The sequence below is a fragment of the Castor canadensis genome, chromosome 2, assembly GCF_047511655.1.
Source record: "Castor canadensis chromosome 2, mCasCan1.hap1v2, whole genome shotgun sequence".
Classification (NCBI taxonomy): domain Eukaryota; kingdom Metazoa; phylum Chordata; class Mammalia; order Rodentia; family Castoridae; genus Castor; species Castor canadensis.
The window spans coordinates 195743874-195767986 of record NC_133387.1 but is presented as its reverse complement, the minus strand read 5'-3'; the positions used below and the strand labels follow the sequence as shown (position 1 = coordinate 195767986).

The 24113-nt window shown below is 37.7% G+C and overlaps 2 protein-coding genes across 3 annotated transcripts in view; one reads left to right on the top strand and one right to left on the bottom strand.

Moving 5' to 3' along the window:
* Positions 1-24113, bottom strand: part of Pdgfd (platelet derived growth factor D) — a 230893-nt gene that overhangs the window by 87189 nt on the left and 119591 nt on the right. The gene's annotated exons all lie outside the window — the stretch shown is intronic.
* On the top strand, positions 19822-21230 carry Ddi1 (DNA damage inducible 1 homolog 1). The gene has a single exon (XM_020153225.2). The coding sequence runs from the start codon at positions 19822-19824 to the stop codon at positions 21016-21018; it is 1197 nt and encodes a 398-aa protein (XP_020008814.1). The 3' UTR covers positions 21019-21230.

Below are 24113 nucleotides of genomic sequence, written 5' to 3'. Positions count from 1 at the left end.
TCAGTATACATTAACTTCTCTGGAATGATATATTTCACCAAATTATGATATCACGTGGAAGTTTTGCATGTCTGACCAATTTACCTACTCACATATTTTCCATTTCTATTTTCACTTTTCGTTAAAAACAGTCCTAGGCAGTGCTTTCATGCATGTAAAGAGCACACATGGAAACCAAGCATTGAACACCAGCTGGTTTTTACTACCAATTTTATATTTGGGCTCCAGAGTTCAAAACTCCAATAGAAACACATTTTCTCTTGATTTATCAATTTTCAAAGCAAAGTATGAGCTTAAGAATGTCCTGTTGCCTGAGTCCTGCTACAATTCTGCACAAAGGGAGAGGCCTTCCTCATTATGTGCACAGCAGTATAAGTTTAATTAAACCACTGACTTATACACTAATTTTGTCTGCCAAGGAATAGAAATCCAAGCTAAAAGTGGCCTAAACCATATGGAAAACATGTTCTCTCACACAAAGCTTCAGAAGTAGAGTCTTGTACATTTGGCTAATGCAGGGCTTTGCGATGCAGTAGTGGGTTTTCCACCTTTTTGTTCTCCGTGGATATGCTGGCTTCTCTCTCCAGACCTTTCAGCAGCTCCAGTGATCTGCCTTTTGCAGGTTGGACTTAGAAGCCAAAATAAATAAATAATAAATAAATAAAGCTCTTCTTCCTATGAATCTCTTCTTAAGAAAGCACAACCTCTCTCACTTCCACCTCCAAGCAAGCTTTCTCTCTGGCCCACTGGGCAAGGTCTAGGGACATTCCTAGACCTATCCCAGTCCTGGCAAGGGAAATGGAGCTATTAGGCTCTCAGACTTACCCAGTGGATGCCTGGGGCTAGGAGTGTCCTGTGGTCCTGGTCCCTCGGGGTGAGCTCCAGCCAGAAAAGTTTGCACCAGTCATTGTATTCATGGGCCTCACACATCATGTTTGCTGTTGACATCCTGTTTCTGTCTCTCTTTCATGTCCCAAGTGTGGTCTACTAATAACCTTTGTCCTCCAGGCATTTCCAACTCTGCCTCTCCTTTTCAGATTGTGTTGGCTTTTCTTCTCATTCAATAGACTGTATAGCTTTAGTGTTGTTAATTAGGGTCTCTTTCTCCTACTAGATGTTGAAGTTCTTTGAGAGAAAGGGATGTGGATCTCCCCTTGTTTCCTTTCCTCCAGCTGCAGTGACCATACATGTTCTCCACTGCTCTGAGCTCTTCCCTGTTTCAGGACCTCCTCCCACGTGCACTGCAAAGAGTGCTCATTTTCTACTCATTACTAGGCAAATTCCTCTTTCCCCTTTAGGAGAACTCCTCTTTCCCCTATTTTTCCTTAAGCATACTTTATCCTTCATATTTTTTGTGTGGATTTTTTTGTTTCATGACTGGATCTTCCAGCAGTCCATAAGGTCCACAAGGTCAAAAGCTATGTTTGCTTTATTCAATATTATATATCCAACCCCTAGCACAGAGCTGACATATGATACAGCTCAATAGATGATTTCATCCTGAATCTCAACTACCTAACACAGTGCCTGGCACAGATGAGGCAGTAACATCTATGACAAAATTATGCAATAATGATTAGAGAGAAAAATTCCTTAAAGTAAACTAAATTCTAGCACATTATTACTTTCATCCGATTAACCATAAAATTTGAACATTTATTTAGTATTTATTTTGTGAAAAGTTCAGTGGTAGATGTTATGGGGGCAGAGATATATAACACATAGGTCTTAACAAAATACTGAGATGGAAGAATCAAACATACTTAATCCTGAATGTGAATGCCCCCAAATTGTGACTCTTTCTGAATTAGTGTTAAAAGAGTGTCATCTAAAATTATTAATATCTGTCCTGAGCATAGGGGATAAATGGTCAAACATAAGTGTAACCTTTGCCATTCTTATTATAGAAGAGCTAACATGAATGGATGTTTTTTCTTTAAAAATGTGTTTGAATGAAGTGTTCTCTACTACTTTGAAGCTTTGTGCCTTTGGTAAAAATCATCTAATCTAAGTGTCAGTTTCTTTATTTGCAAAATAGTGATAGCATTAACTTCTCCCTGGGGGTGCTATAAGGACCCTGAAAAATGTGGAAATGTTTTACCAAGTATGAAGCAGTTTAGAAATGTCACTAAGCTAAACAGACACACAGAAAAATAACACTAAGGAATAAATACCAAATGAATTTCCAAGCAGCAAACATTTTTTAGTTAAGAGAATGGAGAGGCAGTTTCTTAAAATGATTTATTGCTTCAGCAAACAGAAGTAACACACATAATAAAATGCAGAAATGGAGACATATATTTAATATTTTAAATTTGTCTTTCCTTGACACTATTTCTAGAAATGTTAGGCCCTAGAGCTTTTTCATTAATTTTTTTCTAATAAGTTTGAGATGACTGTGACTGTCTGACATAATACACTAAAAATACAAACTCCATAAAGTATGACTGGATTTTATCCATTTAATCTCTCCCAAAGTATTTCAAATAATTTATTGATCGTTTCTAAATTAAAATTAAAAAATTAAAAAATTTTAATCTAACAAGAATGAGACAATACCTATGATAAATCATATAAATATTAATAGTAATAATTATTTTATCACATCTGTATTTTGAACAGGTACCACAGACATACATATCAAGGAACACAGTAAGTGCTGTGAGACTACGTTCTAAAAGATAATGGAAAACATAATGTTATATTTAGATTTAGGAAAATGTCTCTATTCTGAAAATATGAGTGGCACATGCCTCTAATTCTAGCACTTGGGAGGTGGAGGCAGGAAGATCATGAGTTCTAGGCCAGCCTGGGGTATGTAGTAAGAAGTTGTCTCAAAACAAAGCAAAACAAAAATAATAGGCTGAGGAAATGGTCGTATTTTTCACTTCACTTTTGTCATTCATTCATGTAAATGCCAAATTTTATATCTAACCTAATACCATGTTATACTCTGTATAAATCTGTACTGCTAATGGAATGATTTTGAGTAGACAGAAATGTCAATATAAATATATCAAATTCATTACGCTGTTAACATCAATTATGGGGACTGGTATAATCTATAGGTAGTAGAAAAATGAAGTTCTGGGTTAAGGGATTTATTTTTCTAGATAAGTTGTAGTACTACTCAAAATACCTGTCTACTATGTGATAAGGACTTTGATCCAGGTTCAAAATTAAAGTGAAATGCTTTCAGCTCAAAAAATAAACAGCAAAAGAACAAATAATTCAATTAATTAATGGGCAAATGAATTGAATAGAGAGTTTTCAAAAGAAGAAATATAAATGGTTAATGAGTACATGAAGGAATGTTCTACATCTTTAGCCATAAAGGAAATGCAAGTCAAAACCACACTGATATTCCACCTTGCCCCAGGCAGATCAAGAAAACAAACGACATATGCTACTGAGGAGATACCGTTGGCGGGAATGTAAACCAGTGCAACCACTATGGAAATAAGTATGAAGGTTCCTCACAAAACTAAAAGTAGACCTACTTTATGACCCTATCATACTACTCTTGGGTGCATATCTGAAGGAGTATAAATCAATATACAAGAGAGATACTTGCACACCTGTTTTATTGCAGCTCTCTTCACAATAGCCAAATTGTGGAATTAGCCAAAATGCCCAACAAATGATGAAGGGATGAAGTAAAAAATATAATATATACTCAGTCAAAATGATGAAATTATGTCATTTTCAGGAAAATGGATGGAGCAAGCTCATCATGCTGAGTGAGATAGGCCAAGCTCGAAAGGCTGAATATTGTATGTTTTTGCTCATTTGTGGAACACAGACCTAAAATGATGAAGATAATATAGTAATAATAGGACATGAATACATATGGGGGACTTCCTGGAGGGGGAATCAATGGGAGGGGGAAAGAGGAAAGGAAAGGATATTGAGGGGTATAGGGAACAGAATCATGCTACATATATATATATATATATATATATATTATATTAAGACAATATAATGAAACCCAACAAGCCATGTTTGAAAAAGGAGATAGGAGTGAAATGGGGAATGGCAATATTTTGGAAGAGGTAAACCTGTTCAATGTACACTGCACACATTATAGAATTATCACCATGAAATTCCCTCACATTATTAATGTTTGATAATTCAGAAATAAAAAAATGAAAAATTAACTGCTTTCTTCATGGATTTCTATGAAAAACAATTTTAGCAAACAAGTAGATTAGGGCCACAGTTAATCTACATTTGGTATAGATTTCTTATCTTGTTATAGGATAAAAATAAAAGGTTCATGCAATGACAAAGGCCCAGAGATCACACCTGAACTGCAATGATCTTGAGAAAACTAGGGATGAATTCATTGTCTTCACTCTAATCTACAGAATCACTAGTCATTTTATTAGCTAGAGGATTACTCTTGAGCTCCCTCACACAGCATTGTTTAGGGAGAGAAAAGGGCACTTTTCTGGGGCTAACTGTCAAGAGCATGTGTGGTAGATTTCATGACTCTTCTACTTCATCTTTCCATAGTTTCCACCTTCCTTGTCATGTGACTTTGTAGCGCTTGGTCTAGAGTCAAGAACTTTATTTTCTTTCCCCATTGTTGCTGGGGTAGGGAATGTGACTTGTCTGGGATAAGAAAATGCAGTCAGCAGCACTGCTAGGCTAATTCTTATCCTAAATCTTAGGAGTCATCCAGTGTTCCTACTGAATTCTCTTGTGCTTCTACTACTTCCACGAAAAGCACAGTACACTGGGTAGCCTCTTAGGCTAAGCATAGAGAGAAGATCTGATCCAGTATGACACCTAGGCCCAATACCATCCAAGCTAGTCTATGTCTCTCAAACCCTACTTGGCCCCAGGTTCAAGAAAGGAAAAAAATTTTTTTTCTATTTTAAGCCACTGAGTTTTGGAATGGTTGTTACACAGCTTAAATTCATGACTACTAGGCTTATGAGTAGTGTGTTCATGCAGGGGTTAAAAATACATGATTTCACAAGGCTGAGAATTTTCTTCAAGGCTCTGATGCAAGGAAAGGAGCATGTTTCCTTACTTTCTATTTGGGTTGGTATGAAAAATATATAAATAAAATAAGTTAACAAAAACAGAATGAAATATACAAAGGACAGTGCTCTGTTATTGAAAGAAGAATATTTCAAACTGGGATATAACAGGAGAATGTAATTATTTAACAAAAGATAGGAGTTTAAGCTAATAATTGAATGCATGTAGAATGAAATACATTAAAATATACTCTTCATTTGGCTTGGTCATACTAGGACCTGGGCATGGTGGCATGCACTTGGGATCTCGGCACTTGGGAGGCTGAGATATGAGTAGTGCAAATTCAGGGCTATCCTAGACTACCTGGCAAGTACTTGTCTTTTTAGGAAAAATGACAATTAAATAGTTATATTAGGTAAAGTGGAGTTTTATTCCACAGTGTGGACTCAGTTGATCTTCTATTATTTCTTGTATTTTCTATTCAAGTTCTGACTTAATGGAGTGTTTAAGGTTAGTATTACTTACCATCCTTAAAGAGACAGCTACATTCGTATATGTAGTCTCTGAACAGATGGAACAAACACAACTGCTTTCATAATTATTTCTTAGATGGGTCTTATTACTGTAATATATACTTTCTGTAACACTAATAAGTGATGGATTTTACCCCTTGGGTTTTCTAAGGTTGACTTCCAAAATACTTGGTCCTAACCATACTGTGAGAAAGGACAAATTTGACCTTCAACTTGACAAAAATAAAAGCGTCACAATATCTCATTTCACTTTTTGTTTTTGTTATGTTAAGCCAAAATTTAGTGCATATATTTGAACCTTAAGAAATATTTTAATTTTTATGTTTCATGTACAAACACACACTGAATGTATAATCCATTTCTGTCGTTGTTGTTAAAGTTTCTTGGATAACATGTGGGTAATAACTATATAAAAATGTAAAGCTTGTGGGTTATTTTGGTGAGGGTTTATTGGTTTGTTCTTCCAGATACTCAAAAATGAATATTGCCCAAAGGAATGGAACATATACACAAACCTTTGATTTAGCAACCATGCCAAACTCTGTGGTAGCTCACTTAATAAAATGGTTACAATCATTTTGGGCAGGGAAGGGGGAGCTCCCCAGGGTGAAATGTTCCACTTTTTATAGCTTTGTATATAATTAAAAATCTGCTGCAACTATGACCTTGAGTATCTTCTGGAAAAAGGTATAATTAAGAACCAAAATTTCCAGTAAATAACACCTGCGTGATAAGCAACAAAGATGCCTCTGAGCATAGTTTTATTTACATCTTTGTGAACTAGAAACTTCTTGGTTCAATGCATCTCAGATGGAATGTCAGTCATTCTTTCTTCTCAGGGAGCACTTGGTCTCAAAACCTTCAATTTTTTTTTTCTGCAATTAAGGTGAAGCTTCTTCTCACTCCATGTACCAAAGACAGACATACTTAATCATTGTAGAAACACTTCTAGTGGGCATGTTGATTTTGAGTACCAGGGAGAAAAAGATGGCACTGACCATTCTTTTATCAATAGTTCCTGCTTTAGTATATAAAAGCAACTATTGATCCATTCATAGTAAATTGCACCATTTCTCTTACTGTCCAGTCTTATTATCACATAAAGACAGCTCATTGTTCAGAAATGTCCTATCTTTTACCAAACACATTATGCAGCCATAAAGCTTAAATACACATGTGTGACGATCCATGAGACACAGATGCTCAGCATTTGTCTTCTGACAATGAATTCCTATTATTTCCTCCGACTCTCAAATGGAATTTTACAGGTTGGCAAAAAGCCTATTGTGTCTTATATACCACTGAACTTCTCTTAGGAACTATTTCCCTGTAATGGCTAAAAGCCAAATTCAGACTGAATTTGCTACAACCCCTGTTTCTAACATTAGCCAGATTTTAATATACAAACATCACTCATTTAAGAAAAAAGGTATACAAACTTGGAACACAATGACTAAAGTTGATCCTAAAAATCTCTTCAAAATCTCTACTTTTCTAAACCTCTTTTAAAGCTAAACATGTGTGCCACATGCCTAATATTAATTAAGACTCATGACTGAAGCATTTCTTTCTTCTGAGACCCTGATAAGCATCATAAAATACACAATTTGGCATTTAGTGTGATATGATGCAATGAAAAAATGAAACGATACTTTTATTCATTAGTTACCACACTTCTACCCATATTGCATGTGTAAAATAATCTCAACATTTTTATTTGTTTTTATTTTGTTTTGTGGCACTGCGGATTAAACCCAGGGTGTCACACATGCTTGGACAAGCACTCTATTGCATATGTAGAATAAATGGTCAGCAAGAACGAATTTTCTTCACAAAACACAGTAAGTTGACTGGATGGCATACAAAGAACTTACACTAAAAGCAGTGTCTCTCTAATGTTTGCTAATATTGTCAGAACAATGAGAGACACTTAAGCCTCTGTCAAAAATGTGCATACAAATTACCTATTTGCACACATCAGTGTCAACTCGTATAATCTCTACTGAAGAACTGATCTTGAGAAGTTGTGGACAGAATATGGAAGCTGCCCTTACCAAGTTACACTGCTCAGCGTAAGTTATTGTCATAAGTGATTGATGCTGTAAAGCAAGTCCTCAAATCAATGCCAGGTGGATTTCTCAGGCATCGACAAGATATCAATGTTGAAATTGTTCTTTGAAATGAAAAGAAATCTATGCACAGAACTTAAAGTTTCGAAGTGGGACACCAAACCATGGTATATCTAAAGTCCATATCCCCAAAACCTATGCCAAATTATCTTCCTGGCATGTTTGATTACATAGTATAATTACCAATACACTTTGGAATCGGAATCAGCCCATCCAGAGCATCAGAGAACATTGCTCTGAGAACACTGGCAACATTACAGAACATGAAAATTAATGAAAACCACACACCTTCAATAAACCCCGATCCAGTCACCAAGATTTTAATTAATGGTGCTAGGTGTAAATCCATTGTGTTTATCTTTCTATAAAATCTACATGAATTATTTGAGACTCTAGAAGAATTGAGTTGAGAAAAACAAACAACACAATAGATGCAACATGTAAGAGTCCCCAACCTGCCAAATTCAGCCATGGCTTGTTTCTTCTCAGAATCAGAACTGAGATGCAAGTCATCTTTCTTTGTTACTCAGAAAAGAGAGTTGTTCTGGAGAGACTTGAAAGTCCCAGGACGCTCCAGACTGAGGAGGTCTGAGCAAGTTCCCCAGGGAAGAGAAACAAAGACACAAGGCACCACCCCAAAGGAAATGGGAAGCTGTCAGCATTTACAGAAACATAAATGTGGGCTCAGGGAGATGAGCAGCAGTGTTTGCTTAAAAACACAAGCATCTCAAAGTCACAGTGCTGTTCACTCGCTTGTACTGTCTGCCTAAGAATGGATCAACTTTCAGCCCCTAAAGGGCAGAGGAGAAGTCTTAAATTTGATATTCTCATTCTCTTGCATCTGCTGACCTCATCTGACTGCTGGATACTGAATGGACTCTCCCCAGGTTCTCAGATGCACTGTGTATTTTTTCCACTTGCTAAGACAATAGATGGTGAGGTGAGGATATGCAGAGTTGTGCTCCTGCTGCTCCTACACTGGTGGCATTTGCTCCCAAATTTTTGACTGTGGCTGTAGCACTGTCTTCTGACCTTCCCTGCAGTGTACCCTAAGGAGAAGCTGCTCTCCACCTATGAGTGTGTGTCACAGGTGTGGTTCCCTGCAGTGGCTCTCAAGGCTATATATTCTCTGTCTTCTTATTTTGATCCTAACCTTTACCATCCCAGAAGGAAGTTTGTCCCCTGGCCATTCTTTTTTTTTTTTTTTTCATTTTCCTTTTATTATTCATATATGCATACAAGGCTTGGTTCATTTCTCCCCCCTGCCCCCACCCCCTCCCTTACCACCCACTCCGCCCCCTCCCTCTCCCCCCCCTCAATACCCAGCAGAAACTATTTTGCCCTTATTTCTAATTTTGTTGTAGAGAGAGTATAAGCAATAATAGGAAGGAACAAGGGTTTTTGCTGGTTGAGATAAGGATAGCTATACAGGGCATTGACTCACATTGATTTCCTGTGTGTGGGTGTTACCTTCTAGGTTAATTCTTTTTGATCTAACCTTTTCTCTAGTTCCTGGTCCCCTTCTCCTATTGGCCTCAGTTGCTTTAAGGTATCTGCTTTAGTTTCTCTGCGTTAAGGGCAACAAATGCTAGCTAGTTTTTTAGGTGTCTTACCTATCCTCATCCCTCCCTTGTGTGCTCTCGCTTTTATCATGTGCTCAAAGTCCAATCCCCTTGTTGTGTTTGCCCTTGATCTAATGTCCACATATGAGGGAGAACATACGATTTTTGGTCTTTTGGGCCAGGCTAACCTCACTCAGAATGATGTTCTCCAATTCCGTCCATTTACCAGCGAATGATAACATTTCGTTCTTCTTCATGCCCCTGGCCATTCTTTAAAGGATCAGAGAATAACTGTCTTCTAATAGTCTCAAAAGTGAGGCTCGTATAGCTTAAGACACATTGATAAAGATAGGAAGAAAATACAAGAAATTCTCTTTGTATTTATTTCAACTGATTCATTTATTATTTCTATCATTTTATATCTTATGAACATATTGAGTGTGAAAAAATAAATTAGCTAATGAGGTATATCACCAAAAAGATTTATGCTTCTGCTCTAAGAGACTCCGTCTGTTGTTTCAGGACCACTGGTTGGATGACCTCTGCCAAAATCCCTGTTCTTTGAGGGACCTTCCAGGTGTCTGCTGCTAATTGACTAGAGGAGTCCTCTAGTCATGGCCTCATACTTGTACCATCCAGTCCAAAGGACTCTGGACAGCCACTCTGAGTTTTGCTTCTGCTCAGCTCTTACACCCTGAAGTATCCTATGTCATTAGGCTCTCTCTTCGATCATCCAACCAATCATCTATAACAGTGATTCCAAATCATAATTCATAAGAAATGTCATGTTTATATTCTTGACGACAATCCCAACAGTCTGGTTGCACAAAATATAAGCAATCCTAACTGGATCCAATATTCAACTTTTTCACTCTGATGAGTGAATTGTCTTTTCACTGTGTTCTGTCTGCTCAATATCCCTGTAAACATCTTATTAAGAGGAACCTGGTTGTCTATTACCTCTTTAATCTCCAAGAACACACTGCAGACTGCTTATGGTTAAATGTGACCTTGAATACACTGTTAAAATAATATACCTATCCTATTTTGAAGGACACTTCCTGCTTTTGATTTGGTGACCATGTCTAACTACTAACTGCCCAGGGCTTCTAGGAAAGCAAGGCTGAAGGGCAAAGTGACAGATGTAACACCACAACAGTATCCACCCCAAGTCAAGGAGTTTTCTTGAGAATTGACAAATTCTATCCTTTCTTCTTACTTTTCTAGGTGATTAATTACTGTTTTTACTCATATGAGGAAAAAAATACTTTGCTTGGAGTGCTTTTCTATTTACAAGACAAATTCAAATTACCCATTGAGTCCACATCCAAATCCTAAAGAAAAGAGATTACTGTCATTATTGCCATTTTACATAAGAGGATAGTGAGACTCAGAAAAATTAATGCTTTGTCCAAGGGCATGCAGGTAATTTGCAACAAATCCACAGAACTTAAACTCTATTCTTCTGTCTTCAAAGCCACACAGGCTTTCTACATCATTGATCTGAATATTTTGTCCAATTCTAGTATATGTGCTGGGAGTGGGGTGAAGAATGCTTTTCCAGAACTGTACACATAGATTACCATCATTTTATACAAGGATAGAATAGCATATCTTCACATTTTTGTTACTATTTTTTAAAGATACTAGTATTTTGTTGAGTTTTTTGGTCACGATGGCATACTGAGTCAGTATTTCAAAGAACAAACCCCATGGTCTTCTTGGTGAGGAGTGATTGGTTTAGAACCTATTATATTAAAAGTATAGCAAAATGTATCTTTTATCTGAATGAGATGTCTTATGTCTAGGATTGTCCTACTCATTTTAGATGAAAAATTCAATTCTGTGAAAGAATGATCTTTCCTGGGACTTTAACAAGGAGTGTAGAAACCTGAGGTTGACTGCTGAATAAATTGGTTACATATCCATTCCTACAAACCACATTACTCCTACTTGATTTTGTCATGGTTCCTTGTTTTTCAGATTGGTTTACTGCAAATTCAGGAGCTGATATTTCTTAAACTTTCTATAAAGAAATAGTCTTAGAGTCCAATTTTAATATCAGACATGTCAACTTTGGTAGAGCTTCTCTTTTTGATATCAATGTAATGCCAGTTTATTTCATATAGCGTGAATAGCAATTTACGATCACACTTGGAACATTGGGTCCAGTGTTTCTTAGCCACAGGCATGAGGGAGTCACCACAACTCTAGATTCTAGATGAAAATCACGGCTGTAAGTACATGAAATAAAATCAAGCATTTGTTTAAAGTTAATAGGGCTTTGTTTTGAAGTGTTCCCCAAAGAAAGGGAATGCAGAAAAATAAATGACTCAAAAACAGTTTTGTTAGGGCTTCCTGAGACATTTTGTTCCATTTCATTTACAGTTTGTAAAGGAAAAAATCAACAATATTACTTCCTTTTTCCTCAATGTCATAAACTGGGTACCTGATATTGAAAGCCAGAGTACGCAGTTACTGTGATTAGTTCTCTTCCTCAGGAGGCCTCCAAAGTGAGTTCAGTGTGGAAGTCAGTGGAATACTTTACCAATCCCGAGTAAACACGACTGTATCAATGGCTAAGCACATGTTATGACTGAGTGAAATACTTGTAAGTGGAATGAAAATGGTCAAGATGCAGAGGATGGTTGAGGGAGTTCACGTCTCAGAACAGAGGCAGCCCAAATTAATGTTCCCAAACCATTCTAACAATAAAAAGGAAATTCTGTGGACCTGCACCCGTTGTCAGTTAGATGCTCTATGAACTCTCCTTGTTTTCAGGCTGCTAAACTTAATTTTTCTAAGAAAAATAGAAGGTGAATTGACTTATCTTTTAGTTATCTTAAAAAAATGAAGCTTAGGTTTATCAAGCTTTTTGTCTCATTTTCATGGTTGGAATACAGTTAAGTCTTATACACAGATGGGCTTTACCCATGCTAATTACCACAATAATCAATTAATTCAAAAGCTGTTTAGAACAGAGAAAGCTACATAAAAAAATCTGGAAATTGTGTCTTTTATGAGACAGTTGTAGAAACATCACCTATTATGCATATAATTCATAAAATTTCCAAATGATCGTGTTGTGCTGCAATGGGCTTTTTTATTTGAGATCTTTCAATATACTTCAGTCCTACCAGGAAGCTAATATATAGCTATTCTACAAAGACAGACACAATGTATCACCACATATGAAGTGGCCTTGTCCTATACTACCTTCTGAAGTGCCAACTGTTGGCTATAGGCATCAGGCCCTTCCTGTTTGGGTGGACCACTCACTGTTCCTCTGTGCCCTAAGATGTGTGGATAACATGCAAAATGGTTGCTTTGAGGAAAGTTTTGTATTATATTAACCATAATTGTATCACACCATTAATACCTCTTTAAAATTAAAGTATGGTATTCGGTAATTATATATATTCACAATAAAAGCACCTACTAGGATTTTTGGAAATTCCTCATAAGGCCTGTACTTATTTTCCCAATAAAATATCCCCATAGCTAAAGAATACCAGAAGCAATGACAGATGGGCAATATAATGCCAAAGTCTGAAGGAGTCTTTGCTAACTCTGTAGCAATGAAGTGAACTGAGAAAAACACATATTCAAATTTCAGTTCAGGGCCCTTGATGAGCTTTTCCTTATGAAATAACAAGTACTTCTTAACCATCATAAGGAAACACAGGCATTACTTCTGTTTGTTTGTGGGTAAATATTGGAGTGGGAGGCTTAGACTATTTTGAGAAGGTTTAGATTATTATTCCTATTCACCAATCCTACCACCTTAATGCATCCATGGGGCTATAATATCTACCAGGAAAAGCATGGGCAATGAAGTATACATGCATGTGAGGAGAAACAACCAATATGATACACCAAGGAAAGCATTCTTTCCTGGAGCCAGGGGGTTATGATTTCACTGTGGCTATGACAGAATCTTCTTCCAGGTCTACTTCACAGACACTTTCTCTGGTGATGATTCTAGATAGTTCTATCCACTCCTTGCCCTCTACCCCACACAAGTATCTTTCACTTCTAAGCAACATTTATCATAACTCCTTAATTTCTATTAAATGAAGTAACTCCAATTACAAAGTCCTTAGCTCTCTGCAATGGTCCTAGGAGGTGGTCATTAAGAATTTACTATGAGAAATTATTGACATGTTTCTGAGATCATCTCTAAATGGCAGGAAATGTAATTAATCTTACAAATGCTGAACACATCTACAACCACCAGTACACATACTGCGGTCAAATGATGACGGCTTCTACATATTTCCCACTAGAACTACATCCGAAGGGAAGACGAAGAACACCAAAGCCTAGAAATCTTACGAAAAATTAGAACTAAATAGAAAATAGTAGTTTCAAAGCTCAGCAGCCTTGTCTGGCATCGAGAAGAAAGGACTCATAGAGGTGGATGAAGGATGCTAGTGCTACCGCTTTCGGTGGATTCTTGTCCAGTGTGGAGGTTTGTATTTTGCCATTCATTCAAACATTTCTGGGCACATGTCACCATCAAGATCTGTGACAGGAGGCTTGGAGCTTTCAATGTTGAACAGGGCAAGCGAGATATCTGGCATCAGAAAAAGGAATGGAGGAAACATCTCACAAATTGTTTTAATGAAACAGAGATAAAACTTCTAAAAATGAAAGTCTGATAAAGATTTAATGAAGGCGCGGCTCCTCAGGTCCCCTTGTCATGGTTCTCTTACAGATGTTTTCGCCTATGTGCACTATTGCTGTTGGAGACTAAGGAACATGCTCAAAGATATACGTTTTTCCTATCAACAATCTTAGAAGAGACAGGCACCTGAAATGTGCTCAGCAGGTGATAGTTCATTGATTGAATATCAGTATTACATGAGAGAGAACTAGTTCATATTCAGGATAACACACGATGACCTAAATGCAATGGTGAACTCCTGTGGATACTAGCATTAGTGTTCTGATAAATAAGAGTTCTGATGAAGTTATACTGTATTTGAACATTGAATAGAGCACATTAGTAGTTCTACACTGTAGTGATAACAAGTTTCAAATGAGATAATTACAAGTCAATATAAAGTAGTAAACAAAAAATCTGGCATTGACTTGTGTCAATCATAGGTGAATTCACAACTTAAGTCCCTGTGGTCGGTACCATGTTTGCAGGAACAGTAGTACGATGTATCTTTTCTAAGCTACACTGAAAGTCGTAAATCTTTTTTATCCTGTTTTAGCTATAGATCACAATATAAATGTTTATTTCACAAATTACAAATAATCTTCAGGCCTTCAATAACAAGGCATGAACCCCACAGTTCAGGGTAATTTTTATACTATGATTAGGACAATAGAAGGTACCATGGGGCACAAATTCCTAGGAGCAAATATTCTTTAAATGTACACACACAGAGACTTAGAAAATCTGTATTTTAAAAAATGTCAAAAGTTATTAATATATTACTATAAATTTTTGACATGCCATATGTAACTAAAACTGCTGTTTTATGATACAGTGTTCAAACTAGTAATTTATAAAATACAGCAATAAATAAAGTGCACCATGAAAATATTCCTTATGGGTGAATGACACAATCTTTAATTGTACTTTTAATGCATTTGAAAATGTATTGTGTCACTTGTGTCCTCTGTCTCTGTCTCTATCCCTCACTTGTGTGTGTGTGTGTGTGTGTGTGTGTGCCTTTTGTCTCCTTACAGAGTAGAGAAACCACTGAGTTTTTAGCAGTTTGAACTACATTCTTAGGTTTTATAAGTTTCTTCAATTACATATCTGTTCATATATTTATTTTACCAGCCTTAGTATGGTGTTTAAACTTTAAAGATGGACAATAGTAAGCCTTTTCATTTTTAAATATATCTATCAAATAGCTATTTTATGAAATATATGCTGCCCATTCATGACTGTTCTGGCCTAACTTATTGTATTGTTATAAAGCAAATGAAAGAGCAGTACAAAACTTAGTTGTTTATTCTCATGCCATGACTTTAAAAATTCTACATCTTTCCTAAATTGCATTGAAAAATCTCAAGAGACGGTTTAACTGTCTTAGTAAATCTTGATTATACTTTAAAAATAATACCAGGGACTTATTTAAAAGAAGGAATTACAACAGAGCAAACAATACATGCACTTAGCATGGTTTAATTTTTGTATATTATTGTATATATTACATAATGACATCTATTCAATTACTCTATTTTTCACAAAAATAAACCCCACATTTATTTTGCCTTGTAAAGCAACAGACAGTATTTTAAACATCAACTGACTCCCTAAGTGGGGTCATCAATTATCTGATTTTTGTTGACATATTAAGTTTTTAGACAGAGGAAAATTATAAAAGGCATCACAGTGCAGTTATTCCAAAAAATAACTTTGAAGTTATTTACTTAGTTAGTATGAAATCATCACCACATCTCTATTTTTCTGGGTATTTAGGCTGTACAAAGAGAATTGATTTTCTGAGTGATAGCCCTGAGACCTTGCAGGAGTCTCACTTATCAAAGAAAGATTCAATTATGTTCTTATATTGCACTTACCAAGTAAGAAAAGTCAGGGAATACATTTAAAAAACTGCTCAAGAAAAGCTGCAATAACCTTCAGCTTCCTAGATTAACACTCCTAGATAAGGCAGACACCATTTTGCCAGCAGCCTGTGCAACAAGGACTCACGTTACAACGCGTTCAGGAGTATTTATATACATACCCTCCCAATGATCTCCATGTTTATTATATAATTGGATGAGGTTTTTAATTAAAATTTTGAGTTAAGAGAAGTAGGCATATGGCATTTGAATCACCAGTGGTGCTCAGCAACATGAAAGAACCAACAGTGTATAAAACAGAAGTACAGAACAGCCCCAGGGGGATAGTTTACTTTTCTGATCCCAGCTGTTTTGCAACAAAGGTTTAAGGCCTGGGTGGGTGGCTGGACCTGAAGGTCCAGAGCACTCCTGCCAATCCTGGCATTCTGTGAGTTGTGACACGGGAAGAGTTAATTAGCCAGACCTTGAGGATTTTTGCCTCCTAGTGTGCATTCTTAGTAAAAAGGTAAAGACACAAAACCATGTAAATGCAAAACACCACAAAAATAAAGAATTGCAGCAAGATAATGAAACATATTGTGTAAAGTTTCCTAATGCTTAGTATCCAGGCAACGGGAATATGAGAAAAAAGATGTTAGTTTCCTTTAATGTGAACCCTCAATTTTGCTTTACCAAAAAATAAAGAAAAAAACCTTATCCTACAAAAAAAATTTCATCTCCTATTTGAAAAACAAAAGCCTAGCATTATCTCTCTAACTTAATAAAGTTTTAAGAACAAACTGTTCAAAGCTACTTGGAGAATTAAAAAGAGAAATACTGGCTTCTCGATCTGTTCTTTAGCAGGACAGTAAACATGTGAGGGCTGACCTCATGGTTGTCCCCAACTCCGGAGAAATCATTACTAATCTGTGATGAACTTAGTAGGATGCTAAGAACCACAGGAAAAAATGGGTAACTTAATTGATGGGCCAAAGGTCTATTCCTACCTCTGTAACTGGTGAAAAATAATTCTAAACAATTGACACTTTTCTATAGGGAAGTTCTGATGTTGGATTTTTTTTTTTCCCCTGAAAATTGAATAAACCCCTCATTACCAAGTGCTGTCTTTCCCAGTTAAAGCCTATAAATCAGGACATCCTGTTCTTGAGCCTTTGTTTCCTCTGTCCTCCTGTCCTGGCCCTGCACAGGAAACCCCTTGTCATCTTCCTAGGTCTAATTCTTTCTGGAAGCCTTCTCAGTTCAAAATCCCCTACCCTCTAGCTCCCCCTCTCCCCGCCGCCATCTTCTAAGTTTCTTCTCCAGATACTGCTTTTGTCCATGTGTGCAGGCTTCCATGGTGTTTTTTGTCCTTTTACCTCCCCAATTTGTGGGTGTATGCCTGTGTTCTTTTTCAGACTTTGAAGCCCCTGTAAGAACACAGACTGAAGGAACCCTCATACACTGCTGGTGGGAATGTAAGCTAGTACTACAACCATGGAAAACAGTATGGAGGCTTCTTAAAAAACTAAACATAGATCTGCCAATATGATCCAGCAATGTCACTCCTAAGGATGTACCTGAAGGAATACGACTCAAGTTATTTCAGAAGCACCTCACATCTGTGTTTATTGCAGCAGTATTTACAATAGCCAAGTTATGGCAACAGCCAAGATGCCAACATGACGAATGAATCAGCCAACATGACGAATGAATCAAGAAAATGTGGTATTTATACACAATGGAATTTTATGCAGCCATGAAGAAGAACGAAATCTTGTCATCTGCAAGTAAATGGATGGAACTGGAGAACATCATCTTAAGCAAAGTTAGCCAGGCTCAGAAGGCCAAAAATCACATGTTCTCCCTCATATGTGGATTATAGACCTAAAACAAATGCAGTGATATTATTGGACATGGATATTATTGGACTAAGGGGAAAATGCAAACGGGAGGAATAGGGAAAGGGAAGGAAACCTAAAACTTGAATGTGTTCACTGTAGAGGAGTGAATAAAGTGATCTTAAACTGGAAGAGGCCACTATAGGAAGGGGATCAAGAAGTAGGGAAGAAGTCTGGTAGAGATGAACCAATGTGGATTGCAATACACAAGTGCATGGAAGCAATGCTAGGAATCTCTGTATAGTTATCTTTATCTCAAACTAGCAAAAATGCTATGTCTTTCTTATTATCTCTTAAGTTTTCTTGGTGGTGGGGGGAGGTGGCACAAAGAATGTATACACATGTAAGTAAATGTAAAAATAATAAAATAAAAATAAAATTAAATTAAAAAAAGAACACAGTTTTCATTTAACTTTACTCATGTGTGAATCGCTAGAACCCAGAACCCACATGCTTTGTGTTTACTGACTCAGTCAACATCTCTAACAAAAACTAATACGAGTACACCAATATTGTGATAATCAGAGCAATAAGTGAGACATAATCTTTCATTTGAGACAAACACTTGAGAAACAGGAGTAAAAAAATTCTGTAGGCTGATGCACTATCACTCTCTATGAGATGGTGCAGGCCTTCCAAAAATCTTTACATAAGGAGAAAGTTCAAGAAGAGGATGTTGCCTATCTTTTGGTTCATAAGTAGGTACATGTGAGAGGAGTCAGCCAGGGACCCAAGAGCTCTTTATTGTACAAAACGTTTTTATGCAAAATAACTGGTGTGCAAGGACTTCTACAAAATAGCCATTTGCTCTGATGGAATTTACCCTTGCCCTGAGAGGCTCCACTGGCTGTGTGTGCACATAATGCCTGGGGTGGGGTGGTAGCAGGTGTCTCTGCTAAGGGAGAGGTATAACAGTTAGCTCAAAGTTTCCTCTCACTTATCACTTCAAGCAGTGGTGTACTTCTACTTGGTCTCACTTTCTACAGACTCTGTTATCCATTTGCTCGGCCGCTTTGACATGCAAATGGACACACCCTGTCCATTGTAACCAAGAAACACCTGTCCTCCTCACTGCTCACCTGCAGTCTTCCCTAGGTCTTTGAGTCCTGTCATTATTTACCTCTATGAATGACTGAAAAAGCCTCTGAAGTGGGTCTCCTACCACAATGTGCCCTCCAAATACTGTAAGATGCCTTTTTCTTAAGTCAGCTAAATTTTTTTTTAAAAATCACAAACACCAGTCTCAAATCTCTTCATTCTTTCCTTCCTTCCTTCCCCCCTCTCCCTCTGATTCTTGCTAACTGACAATACTTAAACTTCCTGGATTGTCATATGCCTTTTTGTAGCTTGGCTCCAATAATTCTCTTTGGTTTCATATACAACCACTAAAATTTATGTGTAAATGTCTCCTATTGCATTAAACATCTCATCTTTCTTTAGAAATAACAGGACTTGTCAAGAAATCTTGCTTTTCTTCATCTAATTCTTTTTGTCTGGAGTGACTCTTACCACTTTTCACCCAGCAAATGGTCATCCTTCAACACCCACGTTTTGTCCTCCTTAGCGAACATCTTCTAGATTTCTATAAGTAGCACTAAAGGTGACATGCTAGCCAGGTCTTTGTACAAGTGTTTACCTCCAGTATTGTGATTTACCTGTCTACCCACCTATCCCCTTCCAGATGTGAGGTCCTCAAGGGCAGGCACCCAGTTGGACATATCTGTCCCAATACGAACATAGTTTGGTACTTGCCATGTAGGAAACAAGCCCTCACTGTTTTGTGAATAAGTAAAAGTACATAGAATACAACTCTAAAATGAACAAAATGAATTTTAACATGTTGTTTTCCACAACTGGTCTTAAGTAGGTTTTGAAGGGCTTGTCTTAGAACCTAGTGGCCAGGAGTGAGTCGGTTTCCATGGGAACAGGTATTCTAAGTTCCAGCCTCACACATACAAATGAACTTGTCCCTTCCAGGCTGCATGGGCCCAGAGGCTGGCACTGAGGCTGAGAGGCGGCCCCCAGACTGGTAAGCGGCTGGGCCTCTCTGAGTGGTGAATGAGCCCTACACCACACACCAAGTGGGGAGAACCAGCCAGGCCATCAAGAGGATCCAGCCCCAGTCAGCCAGTGAACCACCCCATGCTCTCTGCCCACCTGGCTTTCCTGGACCCATGCCATGCTGATCAACGTGTACTGTGTGCGGAGGGACCTCTCAGAGCGAACCTTCTCCCTCCAGGTCAGCCCAGACTTTGAGCTCTGCAACTTCCGAGTCCTCTGTGAGCTCGAGTCTGGAGTCCCTGCAGAAGAGACGCAGATCATCTATATGGAGCGACTCCTGGTAGACGACCACTGCTCCCTGGGCTCCTATGGCCTCAAAGACGGGGATGTCGTTGTTCTACTTCAACAGGATAATGTGGGATCTAGGCCCCTGGGACGGACCCCAAACCAGCCTCGAGTAGATTTCACTGGAGTCGGAGGCGCAGTGCCTGGAACATCAAGCACCCGGCACCAGCACCGCGCATCAGTCGCCCGGCTGAGGCATGGCTTGGCCTCCGGAGAGAAGATAGCTTCTGCCCACGGTCTGGACAGCCCCACCTTGATCCGCAGCAGGCTGCTGTCCAATCCCCATGACCTGTCTCTGTTGAAGGAACGCAACCCAGTTTTGGCCGAAGCTCTGCTCAGTGGAAACCTGGATACCTTCTCTCAGGTCCTGATGGAACAGCAAAGGGAAAGGACCTTGAGAGAGCAAGAGAGACTGCGCCTCTATACTGCTGATCCATTTGATCGGGAAGCTCAGGCCAAAATTGAGGAAGAAATCCGGCAGCAGAACATTGAAGAAAACATGAACATAGCCATGGAGGAGGTTCCAGAGAGTTTTGGACAAGTAGCTATGCTCTATATTAACTGCAAAGTAAACGGACATCCTCTGAAGGCCTTTGTTGACTCAGGGGCTCAGATGACCATCATGAGCCAAACTTGTGCTGAGCGATGTAACATCATAAGGCTGATGGACCGCCGCTGGGCTGGGGTGGCAAAAGGAGTGGGCACGCAGATGATTATGGGTCGCATCCATCTAGCTCAGATTCAGATCGAAAGCGATTTCTTGCAGTGTTCTTTCTCTATACTGGAAGAGCAGCCCATGGATATCCTTCTGGGACTGGATATGCTCAGGAGACATCAGTGTTCCATCGATTTGAAGAAAAACGTCCTGGTGATCGGTACCACCGGCACACAGACTTACTTTCTTCCTGAGGGGGAGTTACCCTCCTGTGCTAAGCTGGTAAGTGGCCCTGGGCAAGAAGAGTCTTCAGACAAGGAGGTAGAGGACAATATTAAACATACAGTCATGGATGCAGGACGAAAAATACACTGAAACAGGTTCTAAGAATACCACCACCTTGCGGGAGCCTCAGTTCCCAAGAAATTGTAAGATGTGAACTCACTGGCAAAGTAATCATTAAAAACACCAGTAACAACTAAACCTGGGCTCCCTACTGAGTTCTCACATGGGTCACTGTGTAAATCATGATTGCTTGATCTAGGTTCCTCTTCCGTTCTCCTTACTCACAAATCACTGCACCTCATCCTGGGAAGGCTCTGGGGGTGCCAGTTGGTTTCCAGATAATCCACAGAAAGGAAAAGTAGCCGCCTCTGTCAGATTACAGGGAGGATGTCCCATTGATTGTTATTTGGAAGAACTCCTTGAGAAAATCATTGCTGCAGACTTTATGAAACATCTAACTAATATCACATCAGCACTAACATTTTTGTTTGTTTCTTTGACACAGTTTCTTGCTATGTAGCCCAGGCTGTTCTCGAACTTCTGACCCTCCTTCCTTAGCCTCTCATGTGCTGGGATTACAGATGTGCTCCACCACGCCCAGGCAATAGCGTTTTCATACTCAGAGAAATAGGTTTATTTTCTTAGATTTTTTTCTTTGTGACAGGTATGAGAAATGGTGGGTCAATTACATTCTTGAATTGATTAACTGGGGTGGCATGAAGACCAATTTCCTTATTTTGTATCTTTCTTTTCCCTCCATTCCCGTGGAGTCTTGCTCACTTCAGCCCATTCTTCACGGCTATTTTTGACATATTTGAGCATTCTCTCCTTCGTTGTCCTAAAATAATTTTGTTTTACCTACACTCAAAGATAATGCAGTTGTAAAGCAAGCAGTGATCAGATTTTTTTGTTTAACTGCAGCACTACTTGGTGGCTCAGTGGTTGTGATGGTGGAGTGGAGGAGGGTGGGGGCAGGAATATCCCAAGACACTAATAACTATTTCAACATTTCAACAGCAGTACCTCCATTAAAAATATCTACTTAATGCAAAAGGTGTCAATTTTAAAATAACATCTGCAAACTCCTGGAGAAGAATGTCTGCAAGGCTTCATTCAGTCTCGTGATCCATCTTCCCTTACTAGTGATACTGTAAAAATGAAAGCTTCTTAATTACAGCCCTTGGCCAAAACACCTGAGAGAAAAGGTTCAGATGCAGGGGAAAATATTTCAGGACATCAGGACTGACTTAGAACAGTAGACTCAAAGTAAGAAGCATATGCTTCTTGATACAGCTCTACATTGTTTAGTCAAATCCTCTAAATTGTTTGCAAAGTAGGAGTTACTTTTCAAGTGCTAAAACTATATTATGATTTAGGATATTTAAGGTATTCTATTTTCCTAACAGTATCTAAAGCTAGTTGAAGCATTCCCAAGGGTTACTAAAAATTTCTCTCCTATAACCACCATATTCCATTTTTGGTTTGATTCCTAGTAAAATTAATCACCCTCTTTTTAAAGAGAGTTACGTCATTCCTTCCAGACATTACCTTTCACCTCCCAGTTTTTTTCGTCTTATAGATATTCCTATATTCACATTCCCCAATCCTATGTACATTTGCCTAACGGTTTACATCTAGAGGAACTGGTAAAAATCACCAAATGACAAAACATTAGTTTCTAAATAAACACTCAGGTCAAATGCAATTAACAAATTAGAAGGAAGGCATTCATTCAGAGAAAACGTAGGGATAAGCATTAAGTCTATGAAAATAAGGAAACACGACTGAAAATACAATTCTCTCAGAGATAAAAATATGAAAAATCCTAAGCCTCTTTTTCTAGACTCAGTTTTAATGCAGTTGATAAAAAACATGCCTGATTTTCACATTTCATGGGATTTCCCAACATTAAATAAAAGTCTAGTATATGACCTATGAGGATGTCTGGTCAGTAGAAGCCAGAATCCTTAAGAATCCTTAAGGTAAAAGGCAGTTCCTATGATGGGAAATCACACCTCACCTATCCCATCTTCACAGAGGAACACATTTTTGAGGAAGCTCTAATGTTTTGGGACCAATTTCAGGTGTATTTCTTTTGTATTTTGGGCTGAAATCTTCTATCCCATAGCTTTCAATAAATTGATTTCCATTTTTCCTTCTGGCAAGAACATATTTAATAGTTTTGGTATGAGGCGATCTTTTAAAATATGAAATCAGTGTTGCCTTAATTATTATTTCTGGTAAGGTTTTCACCGGATTTTTCAGCTGCTATTCAAAGGACAAGTTTGGGTATTCATGTTCCTTTGGACACATTCCAACTTACTTGAGTGAATGGATGGTTAAATTAAAGCACATTTATTGAATTGAAAGGCAATGACCTCAAAAGAAAAAAATCAATAAACACTGAATGAAACAATGCTTTTATTGATGAATGTTTTAAATCAGAAAGTATTTAAAAAGTTTCTTGGATTTAAAATCTTGATGCAATCCTGTGTACATTTGAAAAGGCCCTAATGAAATACTTAAATATATTACTTTTGGTAAAAGGCAATATACATTGCTTGTCTTCTATGTAAATCAGCCACTATGAAGGTACTTTGCATATATTATTATGATTAATTCTTGGAATAAAATTTCAAAATAGTTATTATTAACCTCATTTTGTGAATGGAGACTTTGAGCCTCAGAGTTATTGAAAACATTCAAATACCCAAAGGCCAATAATTAAAAATTTTTTTAAAACAACAACCTGAATTTTATATTTGGATTCAGTTTTACAGACACACTCACATATGTATGAATACCTCTTTACACATTTACATACAAACGATCGAGACAAAAACATCTAGAAACAAGAAGAAATGTTTTAAGCCTTGCTTAGTCTATTTCTTTTAAAAATATATTTTATTATTTTAAAACTATTTCACACATGCATCCCCCCAAGGTATACTGTTCCACAGCTCACCAAATACTGACCGATTTCAAATGCCAAATTCTTTTCACTGTATAACCTCTTTACCTGACATTTGAAACCCAGATACAAAAGATGCAAATTTTTATCAAGTTTCATTGTATGGCTACTACCAAAATACTACCAATAAAAAATTACAACAGAGTAGAAGTAATCAGAATATGCTCAATACTATTTATTGACTGTTCATCAAGAAACCACTAAGCTAAGATTT